This window comes from Cottoperca gobio, chromosome 5, assembly GCF_900634415.1.
Source record: "Cottoperca gobio chromosome 5, fCotGob3.1, whole genome shotgun sequence".
Classification (NCBI taxonomy): Eukaryota; Metazoa; Chordata; class Actinopteri; order Perciformes; family Bovichtidae; genus Cottoperca; species Cottoperca gobio.
In genome coordinates, this window is record NC_041359.1 from 23,443,234 (window position 1) to 23,470,588 (window position 27,355).

General features: G+C 40.8%; 1 protein-coding gene across 1 annotated transcript in view; it reads right to left on the reverse strand.

Annotated features, from left to right (window-relative positions):
* The window catches only part of LOC115008397 (metabotropic glutamate receptor 4-like), a 135,678-nt gene that overhangs the window by 96,995 nt on the left and 11,328 nt on the right, over positions 1–27,355 (reverse strand). Inside the window, exon 2 of the mRNA XM_029431983.1 lies at positions 11,639–12,689. Within this exon, the coding sequence (XP_029287843.1) occupies positions 11,639–12,190 (552 nt within the window). The 5' untranslated portion in view covers positions 12,191–12,689. The remainder of the gene's footprint in view (positions 1–11,638; positions 12,690–27,355) is intronic.

Consider the following 27,355-nt stretch of genomic DNA (forward strand, 5'->3'; position numbering starts at 1 on the left):
ACATTACAAGAATCTTGTGCCAACTCAGTTCTTGACTGCATGCTGACGCTCATCTTCATCATTCTATTAAGAATTAGTCTAGTTGATGTCGGCTGAACTGTGCCGCTTTCTACATGCTTTGGAATATGATTAAAGTTTTAAAGAAGAAGATGAGGGCTGACATAATCAAGAATTATTCCTGTTTTAATACTTTCTTTTCAACTAATACAGATATCATTAGATTTACATACAGTGTGTGTATATAGTTGAGCTATAATCGAGAGTATATGTGAATCACTACTTTAGGTAATTCTGGTTAAACAGTAAACTAGATCTAACGGAGGAACCAGCCCAGTGCTGCCAACACTTTTCCAATGAAAGTAGCTCGCAGCACTAGATTCAAGTTGCTCAAAAGTGAGAAACTCGCCAAGTTGGCAACACTGCCAGCCCATCCATGAGGGGAGGGGGGGGGGGACACTGTACATTTAATAACACGAGACATCTTCACCGCTAATTTCTTTTCTGCTTCGATCGCAGATCACAGCTGATCTGCTCTGGACTCATCGGTGTCTCTCTCTTCAAAAGTAAAACATTTGAATATTCAAACGTTATTTTATGCCAATTTCGACAGCCCTAGACCAAACCAATCCATGGATGCAATGCACTTAAGCTGTAGTTTCTTACAGTTGACTCCAATAACACGCTACTCCTCCCGTAGCTCACCCCGTGGTAAGTTGGTGTCTGAAAGGTTTTTTAATTAAAAACAAGGCCAGAGCAAGTCTACAGCTGCTCTATCAGACTGAGCCAGAGCTGTCAACATCAGGGCTGGACTGTAGTTGGTCTGTTGCTCCGTCTTGTCCAATCGTGTATATTTGGTATTCATGACGTAGCGCAACACGGTGTCTCTCGGAGTGACAGCTGAGCTGCGACAGTCGTCGTCGTGGTTGAGACAGCGAGAAAAGCAGCGAGTGCTGACGACGAAACAGCTTGTTGGAAAATAAGTCGATTCTGTTCAAAGACGACAGCTGCTGCGACTTTGTTCATTCCAGGTTCACAATATTGCCAGGACGAAGGACTCATTTTTCTCACTGAATGGAGAAGTAAACACGCCGTACCATGCTAAGGTTGGCATACAAAATGATCACACCTTTTGTAGAAAATGTCACAGTGAAGTCGGAGCAAACATGTTTTTTGGTGGGTTTATTCAGTCAGGGAGCAGACGCACCCTTGAAAATATAAACTCCTGGTTTATCTTCACTTAAGTGTAAGATTGGTTCAGCTTTTTAAACTAATAAATAAACCACGACTGTTATAACTGGTCAGTCTGCCAAGAAATGTATTTTGTCTTAATGGGTTTTTAATACCAGTTCAACCAGGTGCAGGTATTTATTCAAAGAAATGTGGGTGACAGTGTATATAGAGAGAGACCAATGTGTGTGTTACTGCAAGAAATGCATAATAAAGAAGTTGTGTGCAAAGAAAAAAAGAATGGAAATCATAGCGCATCGAGATCCATTAAGAATCGTCTTTTGATGCAAGTGCACTGAATCGAAATCAAATCGTGAGAAACTTCAGGATTCCCACCCTTTGTGCTCACATTAGGACAGATGTTGCCTCTCCTGAAGCAGCTGACAAGATATTGGTCAGAATTGATCAGACAGACACGCCGTGTGACTACTTAACACTCCTGAGCAGTCAGAATTACCCTAATGGCTCCATTGATGTGGTTCCCTCCCACAGAACAGCGGCCTGGCATTTAACGTCACCATAACAGTAAGTGAAACCCAGAAGATTGTCAAAATGGGGTTTTTTCAACACTTTCACTGTAAACATGATATATCAACACCTACAGGATGTTGCAATCTCCCAAAAGTAACTGAAGCAAGTCTATGCTATCTTGCAATCATTTTCAACAAAAGTATATATATATATATATATATATATATATATATATATATATATATATATATATATATATATATACACACACACTTCAAATACCTAAAAGAGAAAAAGATTTAAAGGGATTCTCATTTCTCAATGCTCTTCTCTTTTGTATCCCCGCTAATATGATATACGATATACCCTTTGTATTGTATGTCTCTCCTTTGGCGGGAGCACTATTAATTTAATTGAATTATTAACACTCGAGTGTGACACAGCGCTGTCTCAGGGAAGCTTCCACCGTGTGTATGTTACGTCAGCAGAGCCTGGCGAAGCTTGGCTGTGGCCTGTATTCGCTGTAAGCGCCATCTCGGGCCAGAGGCAGTTTCCACGGGAGGATGGGTTCCCAGATCTCTTCATCATCAAGAGCGTGCTAGACATGTGTGTAATGGTCTCTCTCATGCCTCACTGCAGCCTGTCTTCAGTCTGCAAAAACTACATACAGAATGGGATGGAGGGGAGGTTGACAAATGCTCTTCCACAATTCCCGACAGGTCCAGTGGCCTTTTCACAAATAGATGCGCAGACTGCATACGCAGGTTGGAGGCACTTAAGCACAAGCCCCCGAATGCCCACGTACATACACACTCGTGCACCAGCACAAAGAGGCTGCAAACAAGTTTGTTTGCAGCCTCTTTGCACTGTTTGGCATTTGTCGACTTCAGTGTCAGACTGACAATCACTATAGGTCAAAGCAAATTGGCTGTTGTCCGAGGTGTCTTGAAAACAAGCTTGCCTAAATAATTACTCACTCAACTATCCTCCAGCGGCCTGAGGAGAAACACTGGCTCGTTTCATGTTGGGAGGGAGATATGATATGTCCGATTTCATGAACCAGATGTCACTGAAAAAAAATATAAAAGTGCCATAACAGGATTTAACCTGTCTCTTCAATCTGACATTACAGCATCTTGACAATCGATCTGTGCTGCTCAGCCAAGCGGCTTGATAAGAAGTACTCAGACATCCCACGACAGCTGATAATGTGTTGTGTGCACAGCCTGGCCTTTTCCCTGTCTGACACCAGTCTATTACAGCAGCGATCTGTAAGGAGCTGTAATCACCTGTATAGGTGTTGTGGATATGATAAGGATGAAAAGAGCACAGTTCAGCCACCAAAGACAGAACCTGACCATCAAAGATCAATACATCTTATCCAATAATAAACCACATTGACTTCTTGCCTTGTGGACAGATATATTAGGGCAAGGTGTGATATGGAGCTTTGATAATAAAAAGGCATCTGCAATGGGTTTCGCTCCAATACAAATCATACCATGTATTTACCATGATAAGGTGAGATAAAACACGCTTTATAGTTTTATCAGTAAAACTAGGAGAGACCTTATGATGCAATCACATAGTTCACTGATCTGTAAATCCAGCCATGAAAATATTTAATCAAGCTGGTGTAGCTCGATATCAAATCGATACTCTTCCAATTTTTTTTTTTTAACAGCGAGGTTAGCACATGCCGAAGATCACCATGGCGACAGGCAGAGCATCCACACACTGTGAATGATGCTGTTTGCAGTTACGTTTGTCAATGGGGAAAATAGTTCAATGTAGTATGGGCGTGTCTTTCCTCGAAGACTCAACGATGACCTGGGTGGAAAAGCTTCTTCAGGGGCTGCAACTAATAGTTACAGATCAATCTGATTATTGTTTTCTGCTTCGAATAATCGTTTTTGTCCATATAATGTAAGAATGTATCGAAAAATGCAACAACCAACGACTAAAACCCAAAGATATTCAGTTTACTGTCATATGAGAAAGGAAAGTACTGATATGATACTGAACTGTAGTAAAACCAGCATTGAGTGGCAGCAAGTGGACTCATGGTTTTGTAGTGTGACGCATTCACTGCACTGTTAAATGTGAAACCATCCCCTTTACACACTGCTATATTGTTAGATATCAATAATGTATGATGTCCAGAGCATTTTGTGACAAAGCGTTGTAATCTATGTTTATGTAAGGTGAGCCCAATGTACCACAGCGTGCTTGCTCTGCTCAGCCCGGTTGTTCAGGTTACTTTTAAAATCTTATATTAGTAACAGCCGGACAATAGGGTTGAAATCTAAGGCTGCAACTAACAATTATTAACATCAATCATACCTATGGTATATGCATGCAAGTGTATATACGCTTTGTTTGCTTTCAGATAATGTTCCCGTCAGGCAGAGTGCAGTGTAATCGTGTGTGTGTGTGTGTGTGTGTGTGTGTGTGTCGGTCATACTGCCAGCTGCTGTGCAGGATCAGCTGGAAGGTCCTTTGCTTGAGTTCTTTTTTATCTGAAATCAAATATAGAATATGAAATATAGAAATATTTTGTGTGTGTTTCTGTGCATTGTGAGTTTTTCAAGTGACTGATTACAAAGAAATGCAGCCTCTACTTAAGAGATGGAAGTAAACCACTGATGCTGCTACGCTGTCACATTTATTTAAAAAATGTAAGCTACCATTCAGCAAAAGTCCGCCATGTGGAGGAATGTTCATATTACCAAATATACACAGTTAAATATGTAAATACACAGCCTGTAAGACACACATGCACATATGTGTTGAAGCCCACACACCCACACACACATTCAGACAAACACAAGAGTGTCTGGCATGTGAAGAAAGCTGACAGATGGTGCGGGGTCTGGACTTGGATTCTAGATGGACATTTGTCAACTATTGAAGAAACAGAAATGTTGTTACGTTTGATTTGCATGGAGAATCAGTGGCTTTTGTTTGGTGCGATGAGATCAAAACTAAGGCAAAAATATAATTATAGAGTAAAAGAATATAATTAACCAGGAACACACAACATGCGGCACACAGAAATGCTGCAGAGGCCAAAACCTGCCACCAGTCATTTGTCTATTTAATGCAAGCAAGACAAAAAGTGAGGAGAAAGAAAAAACTCCGCTCACAACAGATTCAAAGGAATGTAATCAGGAATTGTTCCCGATTTAACGTCCAATCTTAAAACGTTGTGAAACCTCAGAGACATATTCAAATCAAGATTGTATGTTTATGTTATATTCCAAGTATAAAGTATGCAAATCATTGTTGAGCTTTATTTAGTAAGGGCAAAACATGAGTGAAGATTTCCACGACAGGCTGTTGTTTACGCTTTCGATCTAAATTACCCTGAACTAAGCAATTCAGGAGAGAAACATAACCTGAAACAGGAGTTTTCAATCGGGGGGGGGGTTGAGACTCCCTGAAGGAGCGGTGAGACAAATCTCAGGGGTCGCAAAATCGGAGGAAAAGCTTAGAAAACGACAAATCTTAACTACAGAACTACGTTCCTCTAATCTTTGCTTTGTGTCTCATGGATTTCTGGGTCATTGCATTGTGTCAGATTTAAACCAGACACAACTGGCAGATGTAGGCAGCTGGTGACGAGGTGTCACAAAAAGACATTGCTTCGATTTAAGGAAAAACACAAGCCAAACAGATTGGGAACCAGTGACTTTAAAACATATACACGACTCAACAGACAGCACAGTATCAATCTGCCCTAGACTTTCTGTCTGATAGACCTGCAGAAAACGGCTCTGCAGCATATCCATCCATCAAATCTAAGCCATTCTGTGAAAAGCTGAAATTGTGGGAGGGTTGGGGGGGGGGGGGGTCTCATTTAGGATTTGACCAAATCAGGGGGGAAAAAACACTTTCCACAAAATCCCCCTGTTGAGACAGACAGAGCCTTGCACTGTAGGTGCAGGCGGTGTGTGCATGAGCAGAATGAAATGATGTGGATGATGCTGAAGCTCCTCCGGTGGTCGAAGAACTACTGGTTACCAAGTGTACAAATGTCTGATTGATCACAAGGAAAGACTGAATCAATACTATTACTGTATATTAAATATCAAGGGACAAACAAAATAGCTGCACAATCCAACAGATAGCCTTTTTATTAATAGAGTCGTTTGAGGACAGAGAGGGCAGAGGGGTGTAGGGGGGGGGGGGGGGGTAACATGGCATACAAAAATATAGAAAATGGAAAAATATCACCTCCCTGAACTGAGCAGGATTATTATCTGCAGCTCCCACAATGACTTACAGTCCTCTGGCCAAAATGGCTTTCATTTCAAAATTACAAAGTAACAATGCCCTATATTATCTTCCTATTTGTGCTGCAGCTGCTCTGTTTGAAGCAATAATGGTACGGTCCAGCTGTATAATAAAGAATGTAATATATTCTCATTGTGCTTGTACTGGAACCTGGAAACTTTTCTTTTGTTGTTTAATTATTATTGTTTATTTATTTTCACAGAATGACTTGAACGTGTGTCACTAACAATACTTACTCACGTTCTGACATGTCACCTTCGTGCATGAAATGAAAGAACATGTAACGCAATGGCTTCATAGTGAAGCAGTCAGAACAACCGGATTGTGACTGGCTCGCTGAACGAGTGGGTTTGGTTGAAGTGAGATGCCTCGATGGACTGATACTAGTTTATCTTGATTTAGCTGTCATTCCCCCAAATGAGCTGCTAAATGAATTGTGACGCAGGGCCGTCATTCTCCTGTGTCACTGGAAGGTTTATAGGGGAATAAAAACCATCAGAACAGAGTGAGATGAAGCTTGAAATTTCATGACATTTTCTTTTTTTTTCTTGTTTCAGGATTTCCCCCGAACGAGGGCCGGTAAAAAAGGTTAAAACTAGATTTAATTATTTTATTTTTCTAATTCTATTCGAGTCCAGATTCTAAATTAATATGAAAAGCATGCATTTAAATCAGGACATTTGATCAAATCTTCTATAGAAGCTCTTCTCAGGTTATTGCTTCACTCCATATGAGTATGAATGGATAGCTCTTCAGCAAAGACAAACCAAACGTAGCTTTGTCTTTCTTATCCAGACCCCAATCAGCTGTAAGTCCCGTCACTGTTGCCAAAGAGAGAAACATTAACTGGTCGTACTGACTTTTAACATGTACGGATTATAACAAACAGGACTGGAGATAAAGTGTTAACAGGAGCAGGGGATCAACTGTGGGGAAGAGATTGCACACAAAGCAGATGGTGAGCACCTCTGGGAAAGAGGGTTGTGGTGGAGCTTTGACCACTAAACAGCTGCAGAATGGATCGGCTCGCTCAGTCAAGGAATCACCGTCAACTGCTAACGATACCGTATCTGCTGCATCCTCACGGTTTGCTGTGTGGCCGGCTTTCCGCTTCGTGCACATATACTTTGACTGACATCGACGCTGATAGCTTTTACCTTTTTACCTTACAAGCCGTCATGTAACTGCTGCTTTTATTAAGAGTTTTAATCTCACAAACGTTCAGACGTGAGTCGTGATGCAAATGCAGCAGTGAAAAGCAAACATTAGCAACTTCAGACTGTGGATTTGATTTTTAAAAGAAGGATGTTTGAACTACAGTGTGTCTTTCTTATACGCACCATTTGTCTCTACATCCATCAAGTAAAGATGCCGTGTGTTTGTGAAACATTACAGCGAAGAATCCCTACTTAAATCTGAGATGTATTGGTCCATTGTATTAGATACTTGGAATAAAAGCCAATATATTCATAATTGCTAATCTTCTTTAATAATGTATTAGTCAACACTGGGGTTCATTATTTACATGCTTTCACCAGCAATGTCATGTACAAAACCCCACATGGATTCTCGAGAAAATAAAGGCTCAGATATGGCAGCTCAGGGCAATCTCTAATCAACTATTCATAATCTACGGTGTTTATCCAGCTCTAAATATTATTTGCTTTACTTTTTTGTTGAAAGCTGGAAGCACTTAACCCGTGAGGGTTGAGATTACATTTAACTGCCGAGCATTTATTACAGCGATGCCGAGCTAAGCATCGCACAGGTAGGAAATGACCACGTGGGGGTTGTTTTTTTGGTATCTGGGACCTTTTTGAATCACATATAGATGATCTGCCATCGCAATACAGTTGACAAGGTTCCTTCAATGTCAAGGGGAATAAACAACAGCTCAAGTCGGACAGCTTCTGTGTCGCAAACTAAGAGCATAAACTAAGGATGGAGGAAAATGTCAAAATAAGTGGGATGCTAAAGGCCTGTGTGCTCTTCCATGAAACAAAATCCTTTTCTTCTACTTTTCTTCCTCCAAATGGATCATTTTTTTTACTCTTCTGTGCTCCCTCATACTACTGAAACTAGCCACTTCAGTAAATGCGAGATGCTTTGTCCGGGCAGCACCGTGAACTGTAATGTCAGAACAAGGAGCCACCAAAATGCCTTCCAGTGAGCATTAAAGGCTAGAACGCTCTGAGCTTCTTATTCCTGGGTCACTGCTTCTCTATTGTGCTACTCATGTGCAACACAATGAAACAAATGAAATTTAGAAAAAAATGCTTTTTCTTCTCACTGAACAAGGGCTGTACTTTTGGTACGATTGAGTTAAAAAAGGAAATCCCTGACAGGACCTCCAGCTGATATACTAGTCAAGAGGGGACAGACCCGGTAGTACAGTCTGTGTTGTAGGTGATGCGTGTCAACTTTGTGGACACATCTGCTTCGCAAATTAATAATGTACTCATCTGACGTATCTTATTTGTGATCGTGAGTTATATTCCCCCCCCAAATGCTCATCACGGCGGCTCTCACTTCCTGGGGAACTACACTAAAAATGTTCTTGAGCTGCAGATCTTGTGTCCCTGTGTTACCGTTACATAAGGTTGGAGTAAAATATTTATCAAGCTGCTCTGGAGCACATCTGTATGCAGCTGAGTGCTGAGGAAACACTTTTCTGTAAACCTGCTAACCAGACCAGGCTGGCTGCTGCTGCTGCTGGGTTTAAAGTGGTCTGCGTGCAAATGTGCTTGATTGCTTTTGTGTACACTTGTGCATTTCCATGTGAAGTGTTTATACACACGGCATGTGTGTTTGAGTGGTACAGTTTTGCACATGGTCAGTGTGTGTCTGTGTTTGAACAAGCATGCAGTAACGCACATGTCTAAGAGTCTGCGTGTCTTCATCAGTATGCTAAGTTTGTGCATGCATTGCCTCCATCTAAAGCAAACATTAATGTCTAGCCGCAGTGCTCGTAGAAGTGGTTGTCCCTCTTCTCTCTTCATACTAGATCATGCAGCAAATGATGTCTTGCTGGTGCAGGGCGTGTTATGAGACGGTCATAAAGTTAAATTGGTTACCTTCCGGGGCCATCAGCTGGTCCATCAGGACCAGAGGAAGCAGCCATCTGGCTGACCTGTGGATCCCTGGGAAGTCATAACTCAAGACCCCACCTAAATGACCACACACCACTCTCCATTAAAGGTTTACTGTTTAATCTATATAACTGACCAGACGGCTTTACATCACGTCAGAAGCTTTTTCTCTTTTTGGATTGTTGTAACGACCGTTATTCAATTAGTGTGAATGTTGATTGATTGGTGACTATTTTGGAAAGTGTTTGATTTTCAATACAGAGGCTCGGAAACGCAAGTGATAGTAACTGAAGATGAACTGGTCAAATCTGAGCGTGTTGATCTACTCAACATGCCGTCTGACTGAAGCTGCTTTCTTAACCTCCAGCTGTCTTAATGTAAAGAGGCAGAAGAGGGGAATGCTAATACATTGAGGATAAAGAGACAGGAGATCAGAAAAATCTAAATTAAATATGCAAGGACATCGCTTGCATTAATGAAGATGGAATGAGCACAGTGCTAATGACGAAGGATTTAAGGCTTCCGTGTGCGAGAGATCAAGAACACGCTGCAGGAGGCTCATTACTGTGGCCCGCACCAACTCCTACCTGTGAGAGCGCGCATATACGCATATTTTATGTGTAAGAGGCATAAGGAAATGTAAGGTTCATGCACAGGACTTTGCATGCGTTACTGCATTTATCAATGGGCTAATGAACTCATACAATAAGCTGAAGAAAAGACTAGCGTACATACTTTAGAACATATAAAAGATGCAGAAAACTGGGCTCCGTAACACTGGGTTCACTCTGGTTAACGTTTGAGGCCTCGCCACGCAGGATACATCCCATGTGGACTCTGCAATCAGGGAGCTTATCATGTCATGCATATACTGCACACTCTTGCTGCAGAGTATTAGACTAACTAACTCATACTAAAAATGCATTAAAAAATGCAATAAAGGCACCAAAATCAGAGCTTTCCAAATCAACCCACCAATGTAGGCGGTTCCTATGTTTTATATATTCGGCACCTTACCTAGAAGTATGACTGGGCACACCTACAGACAAGCCACCCTACACTAAGGTCATACAGTGTAACAGCCTACACGTGAAGCCTCACGTCTTACCTCACTATTCTCACATCTAACATGATAATCATCAGTGGTGTGAAAACACCAGATGCCTGCAGTCAATGAAATAAGAAGCGTGTGTCCTAATCATAGATCAGTAATAACATCGTATCACACTGCAGAGCATCTCTCCAGCATTGGCATTGGCACCGTTTTGATCGCGCTGGAAGGCAGGAGAGGAAGCAGTGCCAGAGTCTGGTCTGGTTCAAGAGTAGTCTAGCATTCAGCACTGGAGCGGAGAGAATCGCAGGGGCGAGTAGAAAAACGGGCCATGCATCACGCTGCCCTACCTTCCATTTCTATCACTTATGAATGCATCTAACAAATACTTTCATTATCGATTGATCAGAAACCTGAGAGGACCTCAGAGGATAGCAAAAATGTCCGTCACAAAAAACTTTATAACCGGCCACGCTGTTATCCTGGTTTGCTCTGTGCAGTGACAAGTCTCATGCTTCAACGAACAAAAGCTGCAAATCAGCGGATCCTCGATTGCCAATCATCAACGTCACGGGTGCAGCCCTCCCCAAAATCCACAATTATTTGGGTGATGTCAGGTGAGGTAGCAACCTGAGGTGTCCCTTAAGTAAGACACAGAATGAGTTTTGTGACTGAGCCACTAGCTGACCTCACAAGCAACATAAGAGGAAATATTGTTCGGATCTGCTTGAACTTTCATTCGAGTTGAAAATAAACTTTGGAGTCGGGATGATAATCACCTTTTTTTTTTTTAGGTGAAAGCAGAACACAGAGGATCTGAAATACATTTTTGAAGTGGGTTTTGAAGTCTGAGTGTTATCTGAGGAAGAAACCCTCTTTTTAATTACCAAGAAATGTAAATAAGCCACTATCTCGCCGGTCCCAATGAAAGTGATTTGAGTAATATCTGTGCTAAAATGTGCCAATAAAACAGAAAAGGGAATTATTTAAATAAAAAAATAGGTATTATTTTGCAGTGAGTCGAGCAGTAAATAGCAATCACACCCTTAGTAAAGTAGAAAGAGCCGTTGCATCTGCTATGGCTGGCTGGATGGGAAATATGTGTTAAATAATTCATCAAATGCCCGAATGTACATGAACAGAACATAATTTTTCCACTGTGTAAGCAGATGTATACACCAAACTGATTGGAAGACAGGCTATGGGCTAAAAATGAAATCAAGAAGTATCCTATTAATCACGTATTGTGACAGGCAATACCTCTCACTGCTTAGCAACCAACTCCTGCAGGGCAGCAGTCAGAGAGATGAGATTTACCAATCGTATCTTCCCTCTTCAGCGTCCACTGTGTGACAGCAGATCTCTAACACATATTGGTATCTCACACTGTTCACGGTGTTATTAATTATTCAAACACATGTGTAGGGGGATCAACAAATCACAGTTATAAGTATCACACGGTATTCAACAGCTCATAAACACAATAACTGTGCTGATGTCTTACCTTAAACAGGCGCAGTATGTTGGCCACCATGATGGAGACGGAGCTGGAGGAGGCTCCAATGACGCCCACCACCCTCTCAGGTTTGGTGATAATTGGTGCTCCCCCGCCCAGACATTTGACGTCTGTTCCGTCCTTTTCGATCAGAGCCTGCACGAAGGTGAGCGACTGCTCCAAGGCGTGAGTGTCCCTGGAACAGGTGTCCAGGATACGCGCCCCCAGTGTGATGTTAGGCAGCAAATTATTGTCATTATTGATGCGGTCAAGGGCAAAGAGCATGGCCTCCAGTCTGTGTATACCCTTCTCCTTCTTCAGCTCCCCGCATGGCTTGCCATCGTGGCCCCTAGCGTGTACAGGGAAGAGCCCACCTAAGGAGATATGCCCGTCGATGCGGATAGAGTTCAAATGTGTGTGTCCCGGCCCTTTGGGTTTGACTGCCTGAGCGGCCTTTAGAGAGCTGTAGAGAAGAAGAAGCAGCAGCAGGGGCAGAGTCAGGCTGGTCCGATCCGGTCGACACGCGGGGGGTTGAAACATGACCGCGGCCTGAGCACACATCTACACGGTACAACCGAACCCAGCAATCAGAACGCAACAGAAGCCAGGTATTATTTTATGATGGCCAGAGGGTTAATTGCAATACCTTTTGAAGCAGTTGGCACAGAAAAAGCTTCCTCTCATGTCTCTCCTCTCTCCCAGGCATTCAATTAATGTAGAATATGAGCTTGGTTATTTCACAGGATGTAATCCTGCTCTCTTCTCCTCTTTCACTCCCTCACTCCATCATCTGACCACAGCGGTGGGCAGCTGCTCTTGTGTCCGTTGTTGTTATTCACAGACTTGCCTATGGAGATCCTTCACTTGGGGCATTAGGAAGAACAAAGGTGAGCGATAAGCTTTTTCTCTCCGTCTCTCTCCCCCCCCCTCTCTCTTTCTGTGTCTCTTTTCTCTCCACCTCAATCAGAAGTTTTTAATCTCCCCCGTTTCCCTGGGCAGGGATTTGGTATATGTCAGAGCCCTCAGGCCTGCTTAGGTCCACAGGCTTCAGAGTGAATTCCTGAAAGATGAAAAAGAGAAGAGTAGTGAGGCCGTGCACACAGAAAACAGAAAGAAGGCAAAGGGATTTGTTGTGGTATGAGCTTTTCAATACCTCTTTTTAGTACAGCATTACAGTACAGTACAGTTCTGCTCCCAAACTCTTTTATTCCTCTTATACAGTCTTCCTATTTCCAACATTTTGAATTCAAAGGGTTTCCATAGACTCTCAAGGTTGACGAGGCTGAAAGTCAGAACCCAACGCTTCATATTCACCCATCAACCTTGTTGGCGAACACACTCAGCTGCTTGCACAATTGTGTGGCAGTCTTACATCAAACTAAAAAAACATCTTGCAATGTCCACTTCCTCACCTCCTAACCCCTATTTACGGCATCTGTACTCGGACCACAACCGTGTTCGAACTCGGTCTTCATTTTGATCTCGACTACACATCTGTAAAGCTTCGTCGCGGCATCTTGCGCGGTGGCGATGTCATTACGGTGACAAAGTTTGTCCACAGACAAAAGTATTCAAAACGTCTTCTGTGGTAGTTCCTGCTGAAGTAGGTGTCTTGTTGACACACACACACACACACACAGACACTCACACACACACACACACACACACACACACACACACACACACACACACACACACACACACACACACACACACACTTTGCAGTACTTTAGTTGTTGTTCTATGTTGGTATTTTGCTAAGAAATCATTACTTTCTAAAACATTTATCACTTTTGCCGCCACATTACTTTTTCAAAGCCTGACAAATCATCAGAAACATTTAGGATTTAAAGGGAAGTTCAAACGGACGGAATAAGCTACAGATAAAGCAAATATATCTCTGTGCCAAATGGACCTCTCGAGCATTACCCAGGTATTTCTGCTTACTACAGGCAAAATCAATTACATATATTATAATGGAATTCTTATGTGGGTCTCAGAGTCTCTAAAGCATGTCTAAGTCTGTGCCTAAGAAATGAGTTAGAAATTGTAATTACGCTATTACAGATGGAGAGCAGCTTTTATATCCAATGTTGGCAAAAAGAAAAATACGCACCTTAAAAGAAATCACCGCAATAAGCAAGCTGACTTCTTATTCTAAGTAGCTCGTGAACACAGCAGAAGATACTGTACACCTTCAGAAGGACTCGACTATCATCCAGATCACTGGTGCCGGTCACATATAGAAACAGAGCTTCAATGACACACACACACACACTGAGATTGGAGTGATTTTAATAAATGTAATGTACTTTAGGAAATACTCAATATTAAAATACTTTTATATATTTTGAATATAGATTGGGATCGGGGGCAACTAAACTTGATCGGGACAAGATCGTCCAAAAAAACCCAAAGATATTTACTTTACTATATTGTGACACTGGGAAAAGTGGTTTATCCTCACACTAAGTGATTAATAATCTAATGAATGTAATAGTTTCAGCTCCCTACATAATTGTATCTGTGTTGATGTGTCTGTCTTTATTGTTTCACTGCTGTGACGGTTATTAGATGCAGATTCAAGTGTCGTAAACATGCTTGTGGGATGCATAATGCAGATTTAAAGCAGGATCTTGAGTTTCGAAGATAAATCCTATCACGCACACATTCAGAACACACTCTTGACACTATCCTTCCCTCGCTTTTTTTCCTTCCTCTGACACACACACACACACACACACACACACACACACACAATGCATGAATGTTATATAGACACAAAATGTGCCACTACAAGCAATCATGTATGTACACCCTGTTCATTTCTGAAGCTGAAATAGACTCTGACGGAACAATCTCCCTGCACACAGTAACAGAATCGAGCTGTAGACATTGGTTTTCCAGCAGAGTGGGTTGAATCCTCGGATTAGAAACGGCTGAGATGCATTGAGAGCGTATTGGAAGTGACAAGGTCCTTTGAATACACCCAACTATCTCCTACTGACTGAGAAGTAATTTTTCAGAGTTGATTCACTGCCGGTTCATTTTAACTGGTGCAGAGCAGATGACAACTGGAGAGCCAGCCAACTCACCAAATACAAACCATGCAGCAGCATATCTGGCATCAGAGCAGAGAGACACGGAGGAGAAGCCAGGGAGCTGCCAACATACCCGGGTATAGATAGGCAAAAGAAAAAAAATGTAGCTGTTAAAATTGTACGGTTTGAAAACAGTTCTGCGAGATTTCAGGGCAGATGTCATTAAACTTTGTGTTTGTACAAAAGAAAAGCCGGTGGGGAGTCTCCTGCAGACTGACAAACAGCGAGACAATCTGAAGGAGCACCTCAAGTGCAACTGAAGGAAGAACATCTAACACCTCACAAGATTACATCGAGCAGTATCGTGTTAATCTGCTTGTTTTGTCTGGTTTCAGATACGTTTTCCTCTTTGACCAGGATGTAGGTCATTCTTTTCTTTTTTATCTTTAAAGATCTCAGTGCTTTAGGTGAGGGCTGACTATATCCTCTAAATAAATCATAAAAAAAAAGAAAACTACCATCACTCTAATGAAACCTATGAATCCCATTGTAATGGAGCGTCGGTGTTACCTTTCAGAGCTTTATGCAACGTGACATGTCGTGGTGTAGTAACTGAATAGATGGCGCAGCATTAGCATGGTGAAATACATGAAATCCGGTTATACATTATCAATGTTTCGCTGTAGATCTTATTTCCAGAACTCAGCTGTAATACACTGCATGGAACTCAGACTTGACTCTTTGGCTCATATTACAATTTCCAAGCGTGACACTGGAAACCTCCGTTTCTGTTTGCTTCTGATGCGCTCTCAATGAGAAGACAAAATGTGTGCGTATGCGGCGTATACATATCGGCCCTAATAGCACACCTTAATAAACATGTACAACACAGAATAACAACAAAAAATGATTACCGGCTACAAAATGTCAAAGACAGCTGCAGGAATTACTGGAGATTTATCTCAGGAGAACAACCTTTCCTCAGGTGCCATGAAATAGTTTTGGGATTGACTATGCATTCATTTCAAAAGGCCATATAATAACCTTCAGGCAAACAAGAATGTGTACATGTCTGTGCAGCAGCAACAGTAACGTCTTCATTCGTCTGTTCACAATAATACATTTAAACAAGTTTTCTTTCTGCACATTCAAGATGTCTGTTTTTTGGCATCTGGAGATTTAACTTAATGAATATTGTCGACTGAAATATTGTCAAATAAGAGGATTTTTAATGTGCACCAGAAGAAATACTGTGGGTGTTTGTTTACATCGTGTCTGGTTTCGCTTCGCCTACACATCTGTCACCGTGACTAGTTTTCAAGTGTACAGACCTTTTCTTTTTGATATTTAAGAAGTGTTGCAACATGCAAAAATGTTTCGAGAAGCTCGAGGGACAACTCGTGTTTTAACAGAACATAGTTTTCTATGAGGAACAATGCTACAAACAGAATCTCTTTTAACTGGAGTAATAAGTGTCGCTTCTACGCTTCTTCTCTCTCTTCTAAGAATGTGCAAGACCACCTTGAGACTCCCACGCATTTCTTAAGCAAAGTTAGACATGTAGTAGCTCTGGCCCAAGCCTTTTACACTCCAATCAGTATTACAAATGGAAAATTATAAAAACAAACAAGGATACATGTGAAATGAAATGTATATTTCTTTTTCAGCAGATTATTCCCCCGTTCATCTTTTGAGACCTGAGCAGCTGCTGGATGATGAAGCCAAGGAGATGTGCTTTAGCTCTCCTCTCACAGATGGGCAGGAGGGGCTCTCTAATTGACACTCCAGCATGTTGATGCTGCACAGCAGATCAATAGGACGGTAGAGGAAGGCTGCCCTGAGGAAAACGAATGGAGAGAGCAGGGCTAAGCTGCGCACAAGGACCGGAGAGCTTAGCAGAGGCTGTCACTATTTTTCTAGCGAAAGAGAAAAATGATTGAAATGAGCCTTAAAAGGAGATGCATAAATAAGAACGGTTTTAACTATCGATGCTGCTTCTTTGTTCACGTTTGTAAGCGGTCTGGGGGGGGGTTATACCTTATTTTCTCCACAGCAAAACCAAAAATGTGCAATACAATTAGTGCAATACACTCAACTGAGCCGGCCATCTGTCACCGATCTGCTCGTCAACTATTCCCAGCCTGAAACATGTTGACACTGCTCTAATAGGAAAACATGGATGTTTTGTGTTTGACAGCAATATTATTGTATTGTTGTTATTATAGATGCTTTGAAATGATACTGCATCCATGTACTAATCTTTAATCTACGGTTACATCAGGTAAATTATTTTGGGATGCCTTTGTTTCCATGGCACAGAAGGGGAATAAATAACAACAAAAACACTAAAAATATCTGTACCAGCATTGACTAACCGGTTAAATTATTGGCGCACAGCTGGTTAAGGATCGGCAGAGTTTCCCTTTAAGGGGGTATTACGTGACCAGGCATTACCAATCCACTTGACGAGGCGGCTGCAACCACGTTTTCTGTAAACTGCAATAAGGTGCCCTGAGGAACACCACGCGTTGCTGCCTAAACCTCGTTTTTTTGGCAGATTGTCATAAACTTTGAGGAGACCATGTTTTTCATTGATAGAAAATGACTTTCTTTTCCGGTCATGACTTCAGGGTGCAGCACCAGCCTCAGGTAGCAGATGGGAGCACTGTAATCGCGGTCACTATAAGCAGTTTCCACTGTGCATACAACAGAAAAAAGCAGCACGTCGTTACATTGGAGAAACAAAAACGATGACGAGTGACGATGAAATTAATCTATTATCAAAATAATAACAGTTTCCGCTATAATGTTATGTTGCAAAACATTTAACATAAGTGTATATTTTTCTATCGCTGCACAATTGCTGCTACAGTATGTGCATAATGCCTGCAGAGTAAATCTCCAAGTCTTCATCCGCCGCCACGCATCACTACAGAAGAAGTCTTGGTGAACAGAGTCTTTATTGCCAGCTGTCACACTATGGATTTGAGACAAAGACCAATCTTGACTTTGTGTCAGACTTCACAATAGAAAGAAGCCTCCACTCGTTCAGATCTCTGCAGCCTCAACGTAGGCTTTCTTCGCTCTTATGTTTCAATATTGTTGTTGTTTCTTAGCACCTCAGCCAAGCCTGCGGCTGAGCAGTGTTCCCCACCATTTTGTATTACTTTACAATAATAACTGAATACAGTTGTCAGAGTACACAGTCGGCCAAGAGGAAAACTACCTCTAAAAGCAGAGTATGTGGAAGTGTATGCTGCAACAGAGTGAACCAAATTACAGGTAAAGCTTTCAACACAATTGTCGAATCGCTGCGATTTTAAGTTTGCTCTAATTACAACAACTTGTTTTGCTCAACGTGGCCACGTTTTAATTCTACTGCACCAGGTTACACGTGCTGCTGAAGAGCGAGGATACAACTCATCACAATCAATTTACACAGTAATGAATCTTTTCCTCAGTAAGATCATCCTAAACATCCTGAGGGAAATCAGCTGGGTTAAGCATTTCTCTTGCAATAATAATCACTCTATCAGTATCAATTTTAGAAAATGTCGACAGCACACTCTAACGTCTGACTTATATTTATGATTTTAAACATTTGAATTCCATACAGATGGGAGCTAATTATGTTTAGTAACTGCAACGAGTTTACTTCTTAAGTTGTGGGTTTACGTTGCAGTGAAAGAGATGTTGATTAATCCTGAATGTGCAGTATTATTTGGGTATTTAGAGTCTTAGTTTTACGCGTCTCAACTTTCTGTGAATCAGATTTCACCTCGAAGGAGTGTAACGATTATTTTCACGATCAAGTCATCTGTGGATTCTTTGTTTTTACACATATCAGAAAGTTATGAAAACGCTCACAATCTCCCAGAAACCCCCAGGTGACTCTTCAGATTGTTTTATTACATTTACAAAAACAAATTTAAGCAGCAAATCTTCTCTTTTGGAGAAGTTGGAACCTTTGGGAGTGTTCTTGAAAATTAAAATATATGCAGATACAGTTTCAGTCCGTCGAGCAATCAATTAACCAAATAATAGTTTTGCAGGTGAGGATAAAAATAAACAATCTAAAACAAAAAGAAGAAGAGAAATGTCTTCTCAATGCGAGCTGTACAAAAGTAATAACAGGTTAATATAAATTGATGGGATCATGTCCAGTATGATGCATATATTTTGCATATCACTGCCAGGGTTGTCTACTGGGAAAAGCATTTTTACGAGGAAAGAATATGATTGAAATGATCCCAATCTCTTTCCCTTGACATCTGATGTATTTTGTCACTGTTGGATAGGAAGAGAGATGGGAGCGTGGGGCTTGAATATTTTAACTCTGGGGTGCATTAATTACCGAGTGTGCAAAACGCAGTTGACATTTGTGATTTATTTAGAACCCAGATATGTGGTAAATCTTGCAAAGACATGATATTATGCAATAGCTGACTGTGGCCGTTTGATTTCCACTTCGCTGAGAACCCTGAGGAAACACACGTGCAATGTATCTCTTAAAAATATCAACTTTATGACAACTACACCAGAGAGCCGCTCCATTTCTGTGCAGAAATTTTAGGACATGCAAACAAGGCTTATTACCACCAAGGCCAGAGCTGGCCACAAGCGGATGTAATGCTGTTGTTTTGAAGCTACTGTAAGTCATTTGGAAGACAAGGTTGAAGAATAGAGGGGAGGGAGAAGAAATAGGCCAATTTTTGTTTACTTGGATTGCACTGGATGCTTCTGTCCAGTCTAATGGAGGGCTAAGATCACTGAGCTGCATCCAGCAGGACATAAATGGACTGAAATGTGAGAACAAGCCTCGATTCTCCTGCCGTGGAAGAGCGAGGGAGAAATCTCATGCTGCTTAAAAAGGATGAAGACGCTATAAGGGGGAAGCAGAGGGGCATAAAAAAAGATGTTGACTTCTCATTCACTTACTTGGCTTATTCAATGACGATAATGATGAAATAAACTCCCCCATATTCCTCAGTTGCCACCCTTCATCTGTACAGAGTCTTATCCTTTATTCAGAGGCTCCTACTCTTGTTTAGGCTCTCCTTTTGAGAAAAAAAGACAATTCCACTTGGTATTCATCACCGCTACCAGGTTTCTTCCCTATAAAGCTTTCCTCCCCATTATCACATGCACACCTTGGGGCCTGGATTGAACATGATTCAGAGAACAGGCTTGAATTTTGAATCTACAGGTTAAAATATATCCAAACGTCTTGGTGTCTCAAAGCCTCTGGCACTGAAGGCACCCCCACCCCCACCCCTATGATGCTGGTTAATGGTCCAGTCAAAAGATGGCAGGAGGTGAACCATCTCCAGCCTCCTGTAGACTCTAAGCGGTGATTGGTAATGATGCCTAGCATACTTCATCATCTGGGTCAAATACATATTTATTTTTTTTAGAATCCAAAGTATGAACAACAGCTTTGGATGTACAGAGCTGAAATGTGAAGACAGACTATGTCACAAGTCATCACTGTCAAGCGTGTCCTAGAAAGTGTGTGTGTAAGGGGAGGGGAGGGGTCACAGTCGATACAGAAGGCTGCTACTTCTCAGACACATTGATTGATTTACTGTATCTGTTGAGCTAGACCTGCCTGCCTGTCAGGATTAAGGAATTTGTGTCTTATCAAACCTGTGCCCCGAGAGACCTATTTCCAACAGTCTCTTGAAGGTGCAACATATGGAAAACTAGGGCATATCAGCAAGAATAAGTGGTTTAGAAATATAGTCTGTGTTTGTTAGATTTTTAGATAATGGGAACAATGTTATGTACAGTCGCACCAACAGCACCGACAGAGTTTGAGGTTTGAGTCTCAATCTGACCTCAAATCTCTCTTATCAAATCGTTTTACATAAATTGTTGGGGAAATGAATGACAGTGAAGTTTTCTAAGAGCAGAGCAATCACCTTCACAAAACTATACATACACTTTAAATCAGATACAAAAAGCGGAAGACACGGGGGATCCAAGGGAGTAAATCCAGAAATAGAAGGCCAATTTTTATCTGACGGAAGAGACAGAATGCCCTGATTATGTGAAAACACAGGTCTCTGCACCGATTACTGATTTGGGAGCACACTAGGCCTCCAACCAAGGATTATAAGCGAGGATGATGGGTCAGCTTAGGGGAGACGACAGGCTGACAAACAGCTCCTTATATTCCAAATGTCAAACAGATCCTAAATATATACATAAAAGAAAGAACACAAACCTTGACAGACACTCACTAAACCATCTTTTCTGAAATACAGCACAAAATAGCTGGCAAATAGGCCAGAATCGAGCTCAACTTTCTGTAGCTCTGCCCATTAATTTTAATAGTTACCTGCTGAGTCTGTCCCGCAGAGCGTCACTGCATCCCTCACTTTCACTCAAAACTGACTGCAAGAACAACTTGAATTATCTACATTGTGATAGGACAAACCACATGAATTTCTTGTGCAACTCAGAATGATATTCACATTAGATTGTGTGTGTGCTTATCATAGACATAGGCCTAAATAAAACTAATGGTATACCTTAATCAGAGTACAGATCAGCAGTGGAAATAATACAACAAACCAAACAGCGCTCATTCACGACAACATTTCGATCACATTGTTAATAACACTACACAACAAGATAAGGTTAATCCTTACTTACTTTTTCTTCATGTTTAAAAGGCCTATGCATTAATCTTTGTTATCTCACAAGGCATGTGCTCTTCTCTTTACTGAGTCTGTGGTGTATCACTGCACTGCCTTGTAGGATATGTGTTGTATAAGTTGGTTTCAGAAATGTGTAGCACTATTACCCAATCCAAATGTATCCTTGGGAACAATAATACATTTAAAATCTTACATTCACCAAATACCTAATGCATGTATTAAATAAATACAAGACTTACATACCATCCCATTCATCTATCTAGGTGCATATATATATATAACAAAGGGTATATTCAGTATTCCCTATATAGTAAACCAAAGCTAATATCCCACAGGACAAAAACAAATATCTAAGATTTAATAAACCAGACCATGTGATTGCATCCAGCCCAATGATGAGTCTGTATGTACACATTAACCACTGACACAATCAGCACACGACTGTAATGAGACACAAATCCGGCCAAAACAAAAGGAACCGCACAATTAAGCAATATGGCCTCAACAACAACATTAACAACCGTCCAGTTCATAGCCGGTGCCACGGCGGGCTGTTCTGCCATCAGTAACTCCAGCAAACGAGACTGTTTCTAGATGAAGCCTAAAGTCCTTTGTGGCGGAAAAGAGTTGAATCGTTTCTAATTTGCTGGAGTCCATAGATATTTCGCACCTGTTTCCTCTTCTACCTGTCGTCCCAGGTCCCGTTTCAGAGTAGTTAGTGCTCCCATAACATGCGAGTCATTTCGAGTATAATCTCATAAAAACGTTAACTTTCTCCCTTCACTTGTTTCCTGCTAGCTTCAAGAAGCTACACCTTCTGTTAGCTAGCTAAAACTTTGATTTGAGTAACGTTGTGAACTTTCCGTTACGTGAACAGACTTGACTTCATGTTTATTTTTTCCAAAGTCCTGGCATTTTACAGTTTCTAAGTAGGCAAGTAGTCTGTTTAGTTTGATACTATGTTTTAATTAAAAGATGCTAACTTCTCATGATTGCCTCTAAATTGGCAAGCAGTAACTGCATATTTCCACCAGGGGCACTGTTTCACCAGAAACACAAATTCAATGAAGATATTGTGAAAGGGAACCAAATGATATGTGATTAGATGAAAAGAATAGCTAATACAGCTTGGGAAACATAGCTTCCATCACACCTTTTATATACTTTTTTACAACCTATATTATATGTGTTTATACTATAATTATTATTACATTCAGTTTATTCATTTGCGATTACTTACTTGCATTTGCAAAGAAACAATGATATAATATGACAGAAAAGATAATGACAGGAAAATAAATGATCCCATTGATGCAAAGGGGCATCACCATTCCCATCAGACCGTCTATAGACCAGTGCTTTAGATGCACCTTTTTCATCTGTAATGACGACTGTAATGTGTGAAAATATCTTTTTGTTGTTTTTGTGAGTAGGGTGGAGCTTCTTCGTGCAGGTCTTGGGTCTATAGGCTGCTCTGCAGAGTGACTTCACTTTATCATGCATGTGCTGAATATTTCTTTATGCATAATTGATTAAATTATACTGCAAGCTCATGAGTGTGAACACCTGGTCCTTAACCTACAAATGAACCTTTCAGACACCTCCAAGATGAATTCTTGGTCCAGTTAAAAATATATATATAAATATAATATATAATAAAATATATTTTTTTTGCATTTAGAGAATTACTGTGTATTTGTGGGCTTTTCAGGAACAAAGCTCTTATTGTCCTTCAAACTCTTGTGTGAAACAAACGCACTCCGAAGTGCAGATTAGCGGTCGACAGCCCACATGTCCTGTGAGACCAACAGCAGATGTTGGCAGTGCAGGGTCTTCTTCCAAAGCAGGTGGGCGTGGGCACTCACCATGTAATGCATGGTCAGGGTGTAGGCTGAGAAACCTTCTTTCACCAGCTTTAGTCTCCACACATGCAGCAAAATGATAACTGGCAACAGTTTTAAAGTCATAGCTGATGTCTTTGTTGCAGAAACAGCAATGGGAATCTTTGTCAGTGCCTGTCAATAACGACTCAGGCATTTTCTGGTGAAATGTGACAGCATCACACCCAATTCGAGCTCGCTAAAAATGGATTTTGAGAGTTGCAGCAGAAATTCCTGAAAGTTGAGGAGTAAAAAAACCCACACAGACATTCGGTGCAGACCATTAATGTAAGCCTGTGTCATTATTGGTTCTGTAGAGACAGGTGATTGAATATGAAGATGAAATCTTTGACAAAGACCCCTGTACTGTGTGATAACACCGATTCATGTCACAATGTCCAAGATGTGTCTGGTTGCACTTTGAGTCAGACAATGTCACTTCTGAAGCTGTTCAGATTGTGCCTTGTGAATTGTCCCTGGCACTGTTTTTCTAACTATTTATTTATGCAATAGATAAATACACAGCAACGTGGTATCTACGTGTGCGTATCTATGGCTGTATTCATGTCATATTCCCATTGGTTGGTTTGTAAACCATGGTCGTCGCAGCAGTCACCTTCTGACCCTTTGGTCTATACATTTCTGATTCCTGTCTTCCGTCGCCAAAGCTCCAAATGATCCAATAACACATGTTTCACGGTGGAGATCTTCATTTTGGATTGATAACTGAAGATTTTACAGCATTTCTCTAAATGTTCTTCTGTGCCAGCCCAAAAGTGCACAGTGCACAGAGGTCAAAGTTGTCAGTCCTCGACCCTGGTAACGATTTACATGAAGATTCACATATAGTAATACTGCTGTGACTGTTGGTAAAGACTATTCTGACAAACAGAAGGTTAAACTAAATAATTGCATCTTTTGGAAAACCAATAATAAGAAATTCCCCACATATCAGCCTCCAAGTGAAAATAGCGCACACTGAACTGCACAGCCTATTGCAGGTCTTTACAAGAGTGTAATTGCTATGTGACACATTGGAAGACAGCACAAGAATGCAATCTCAAATGAGATTATCTGAATGAAAAAGAAAGGGACATTGTTAGAGGAGAAAGATGTCTTTTCCAGAAAATAATACTTGCCTCTCTGTCTGTATTCATGTCACAATTCAAACATTAGTCTACACTGCAATGATTTCACAAGTTGCCCTGAACACTGTAACAAGTCTTCGGGGGCAGGAGAAAAGGATGTCACTGACAGTTTTACAGAGTGCAAAGCTTGACTGCCAATGAGATGTTTTCTTTACCAGAGACAAATATAACAAATAATTTCCTGTACAGAAAACATTTCATAAAAAGAAATGGCAGTGTTTCTGATTAAGAGCTACTTTGTGTTCTGTTTTGTATAACTAAATAGACCAACATTAATTCTCCATTTGTTTTGTTTTTGTTTTAAGTAGTGTGGCATTGTTTGGTTTTACATTGTGCAGCCATTAGAGTGCCCCCCTGAAACATTTTTAATAACTAATGGGCTTTCTTTTGATGATGCTCGCAGCCTCATCCCGCAGCAGGATGTGGACATCTCCACTGACCGCTTAATCAGGTGTTAATTAACTGACACAACCTTAAACAATTCCTGACTACTTTTCTTTTCCCCTCTACAGCCCATAATGTCGAACAGAGATTTACTCTGAAATCCATTTGGAAGATGGCACTACGTTGTCGGTATCTGAAGTGATAACTAAACAAGGAAATGATGGTGCCTGGAAATCAATTACATTTTAAAAAGTTAGCACCACTTATTAAACTCCCATCCAATTTACTGTGATGAGTGTAAACGTTTAACTAGACAAGCACATCAACTCAAGCCCCGCATCCAACACAATAACGTTTGTGAGTGTGAAAAGTGCTTCTTATGCAACGAAGTGTGCCTGATGAGATATGCATAAATTCATGAACAGGTGTAATGTGTTCGGTAAAAAAACTTGAAATGTTTTTTTCGGTGAGAGTGACTGCAAAAGATGAATGTTTAAATACGAGAGGAGATACAAGACGAGAGGCTGGAGTTATGTCCAACCAATCGCTGAATAGTCAATCACAAGGCAGCCCCGCCCTAAAGCATACGCTGCTTTATCGTTTATTTTACCCAGAATGGGTCCATGATTTACTTAGTAAACGTCCTGCTCATGAGGAAATGTTCACTGAGGTAATAAATCAAGTAAGAATGAGTCTTTTTCTCATAGACTTCTATACAACCGGACTTCTTTTAGAAACCACTCCCGCATTGGCTTCAGTTGTCAGACCTGGAGGGTGTCGCTTGGTTAATACAAAAATAAATCTTACTAATAGTCCAAGAGGAACAACAATGCAGTTAAGCCTCTCCCTGCCTTTCTATATATGTATCAATAATCATGTTTGCATGTCATATGAGAACGTTACTCAGACACTAATTGATCAAACGTTCCTTTAAGACAATAACAATCTCTTGAATGGTCTGTGTGAATGCCAGAAATAGCTGACCACTCCACATATGTTACTGCAGATGCTTTCTCTTGCTAAGAGCATCATCATGTAAACAATTACAGCACAATGTACACGAGCACCACCTTACTCACATTACAGATGCATTTTCCATATGCATGTAAACATGATCTGTGACCCTGAAACTGCTGTGCAATCATTACAGCCAAATGGAATAACTGCAGTTAATGATGAATGTTGTCAAAGATACATGGGAACCGTACAATATATTCTGCAAAATTGTACCCTTTTTGTTTTTTTTGTGCAGTGCAATAACTGTCACAGGGCTGCAGAATGTCAAAATGAACACAATAAAGGAACATGACAACCCCAAATCTTAGACATTCAACTGGGGATATAGAGACAGTCTTCATCACAAAAAAAGTGAAACCTTTTCTTTTGGCAACACAGAGAGTTATATCTCCACCAGGACTACCAGAGTGTCACGAAAAGGGAAACATAAATGTCTTGTTTTTTTATTTGACAACCATGTATTCTTTTTTTTTTTACTTCATTTGAATGAGTACAACTTTCCTTCCATTTGGGATCTCAAGGTTTCCTCTGAACAACAATAATATGTAAATCTCCTCATTTAAAATTCTTTTCATCCTCTTTACGTTTTTTAAATGATCTGATAATAAAATGATATCAGGTAAACCGGTTGTTTTCTCTCACTCTCTCGCACCTTCCGAGCTTACAAAGTACCCGGCAAGATAACAAAGGAAGAAATCTGTGTAATTGAACACTGTGTGGTCACCGTGTTACAATGTCAAAGAGGGAGAACGTGCAGAAGCATCATCCTGAGTCAGCAAACTCATGTGAGAAATAAATTAAACAAATTCCAATATCTGAAGTGTCAAACTTTGATGCTATAAAGTATCAGGCGGTTAAACCTGCATTCAAAGGAACAAGGAAGTGCCAGTGACAGATTACTCTTTTTTTTTTTTGCGATCCTAGTTGTCATGGAGATGGTAGTAACTTGTCGCAATGTCAGGGTTTGATGTTGTTCATTAGGCCTGTAATGATTTGTGAATAGATTGAAGGTGTGGGAGCTGTGTCTCATTTGAAGCCATACGCTGGCAGCACTGGTGCTTCAGACACTCGTGTTTACTGAGAGAGCCGAGCTATTTTATTGCTCCTAATGTCATAATTTACATTCTGCCAGTGGACCCTAATGGATCCAACGCCACACATCTTCCCTTTTTGTTTAACTGAATAATCAATAAAAAATGCAGGTTTCAATCTTTTTGATCAAACGGCACTGTAATTGTGTTTATGGCGGTATTACTATTAGCAGGTAGTATTATTGCTTGTATAATTATTATGTTAGTGTTGTGTGTTTTGGACTCGTGATTGATCATTTATAGCAGGTGGTTCGTCCGTTTCTGCCTGTGATGAGCAGTTGTTCGAAATTCTGGTAGGGGATTGAGTTTGTTTTTATGCCACACAGTTTGACTCTTTAACTCCTACTGAACATCTGTCAGAAATTCTCAGCAGTGTGACAGTGTGATGCCAAAAAAACACAGTCCTTTTTTTCAGCTACAGTATGCAGTATTTATTCACAATCTAATTGGGGCTCTACAGTATATTTCATTATGAAGCTACAGCCAAGTTTAATTTAAAAACA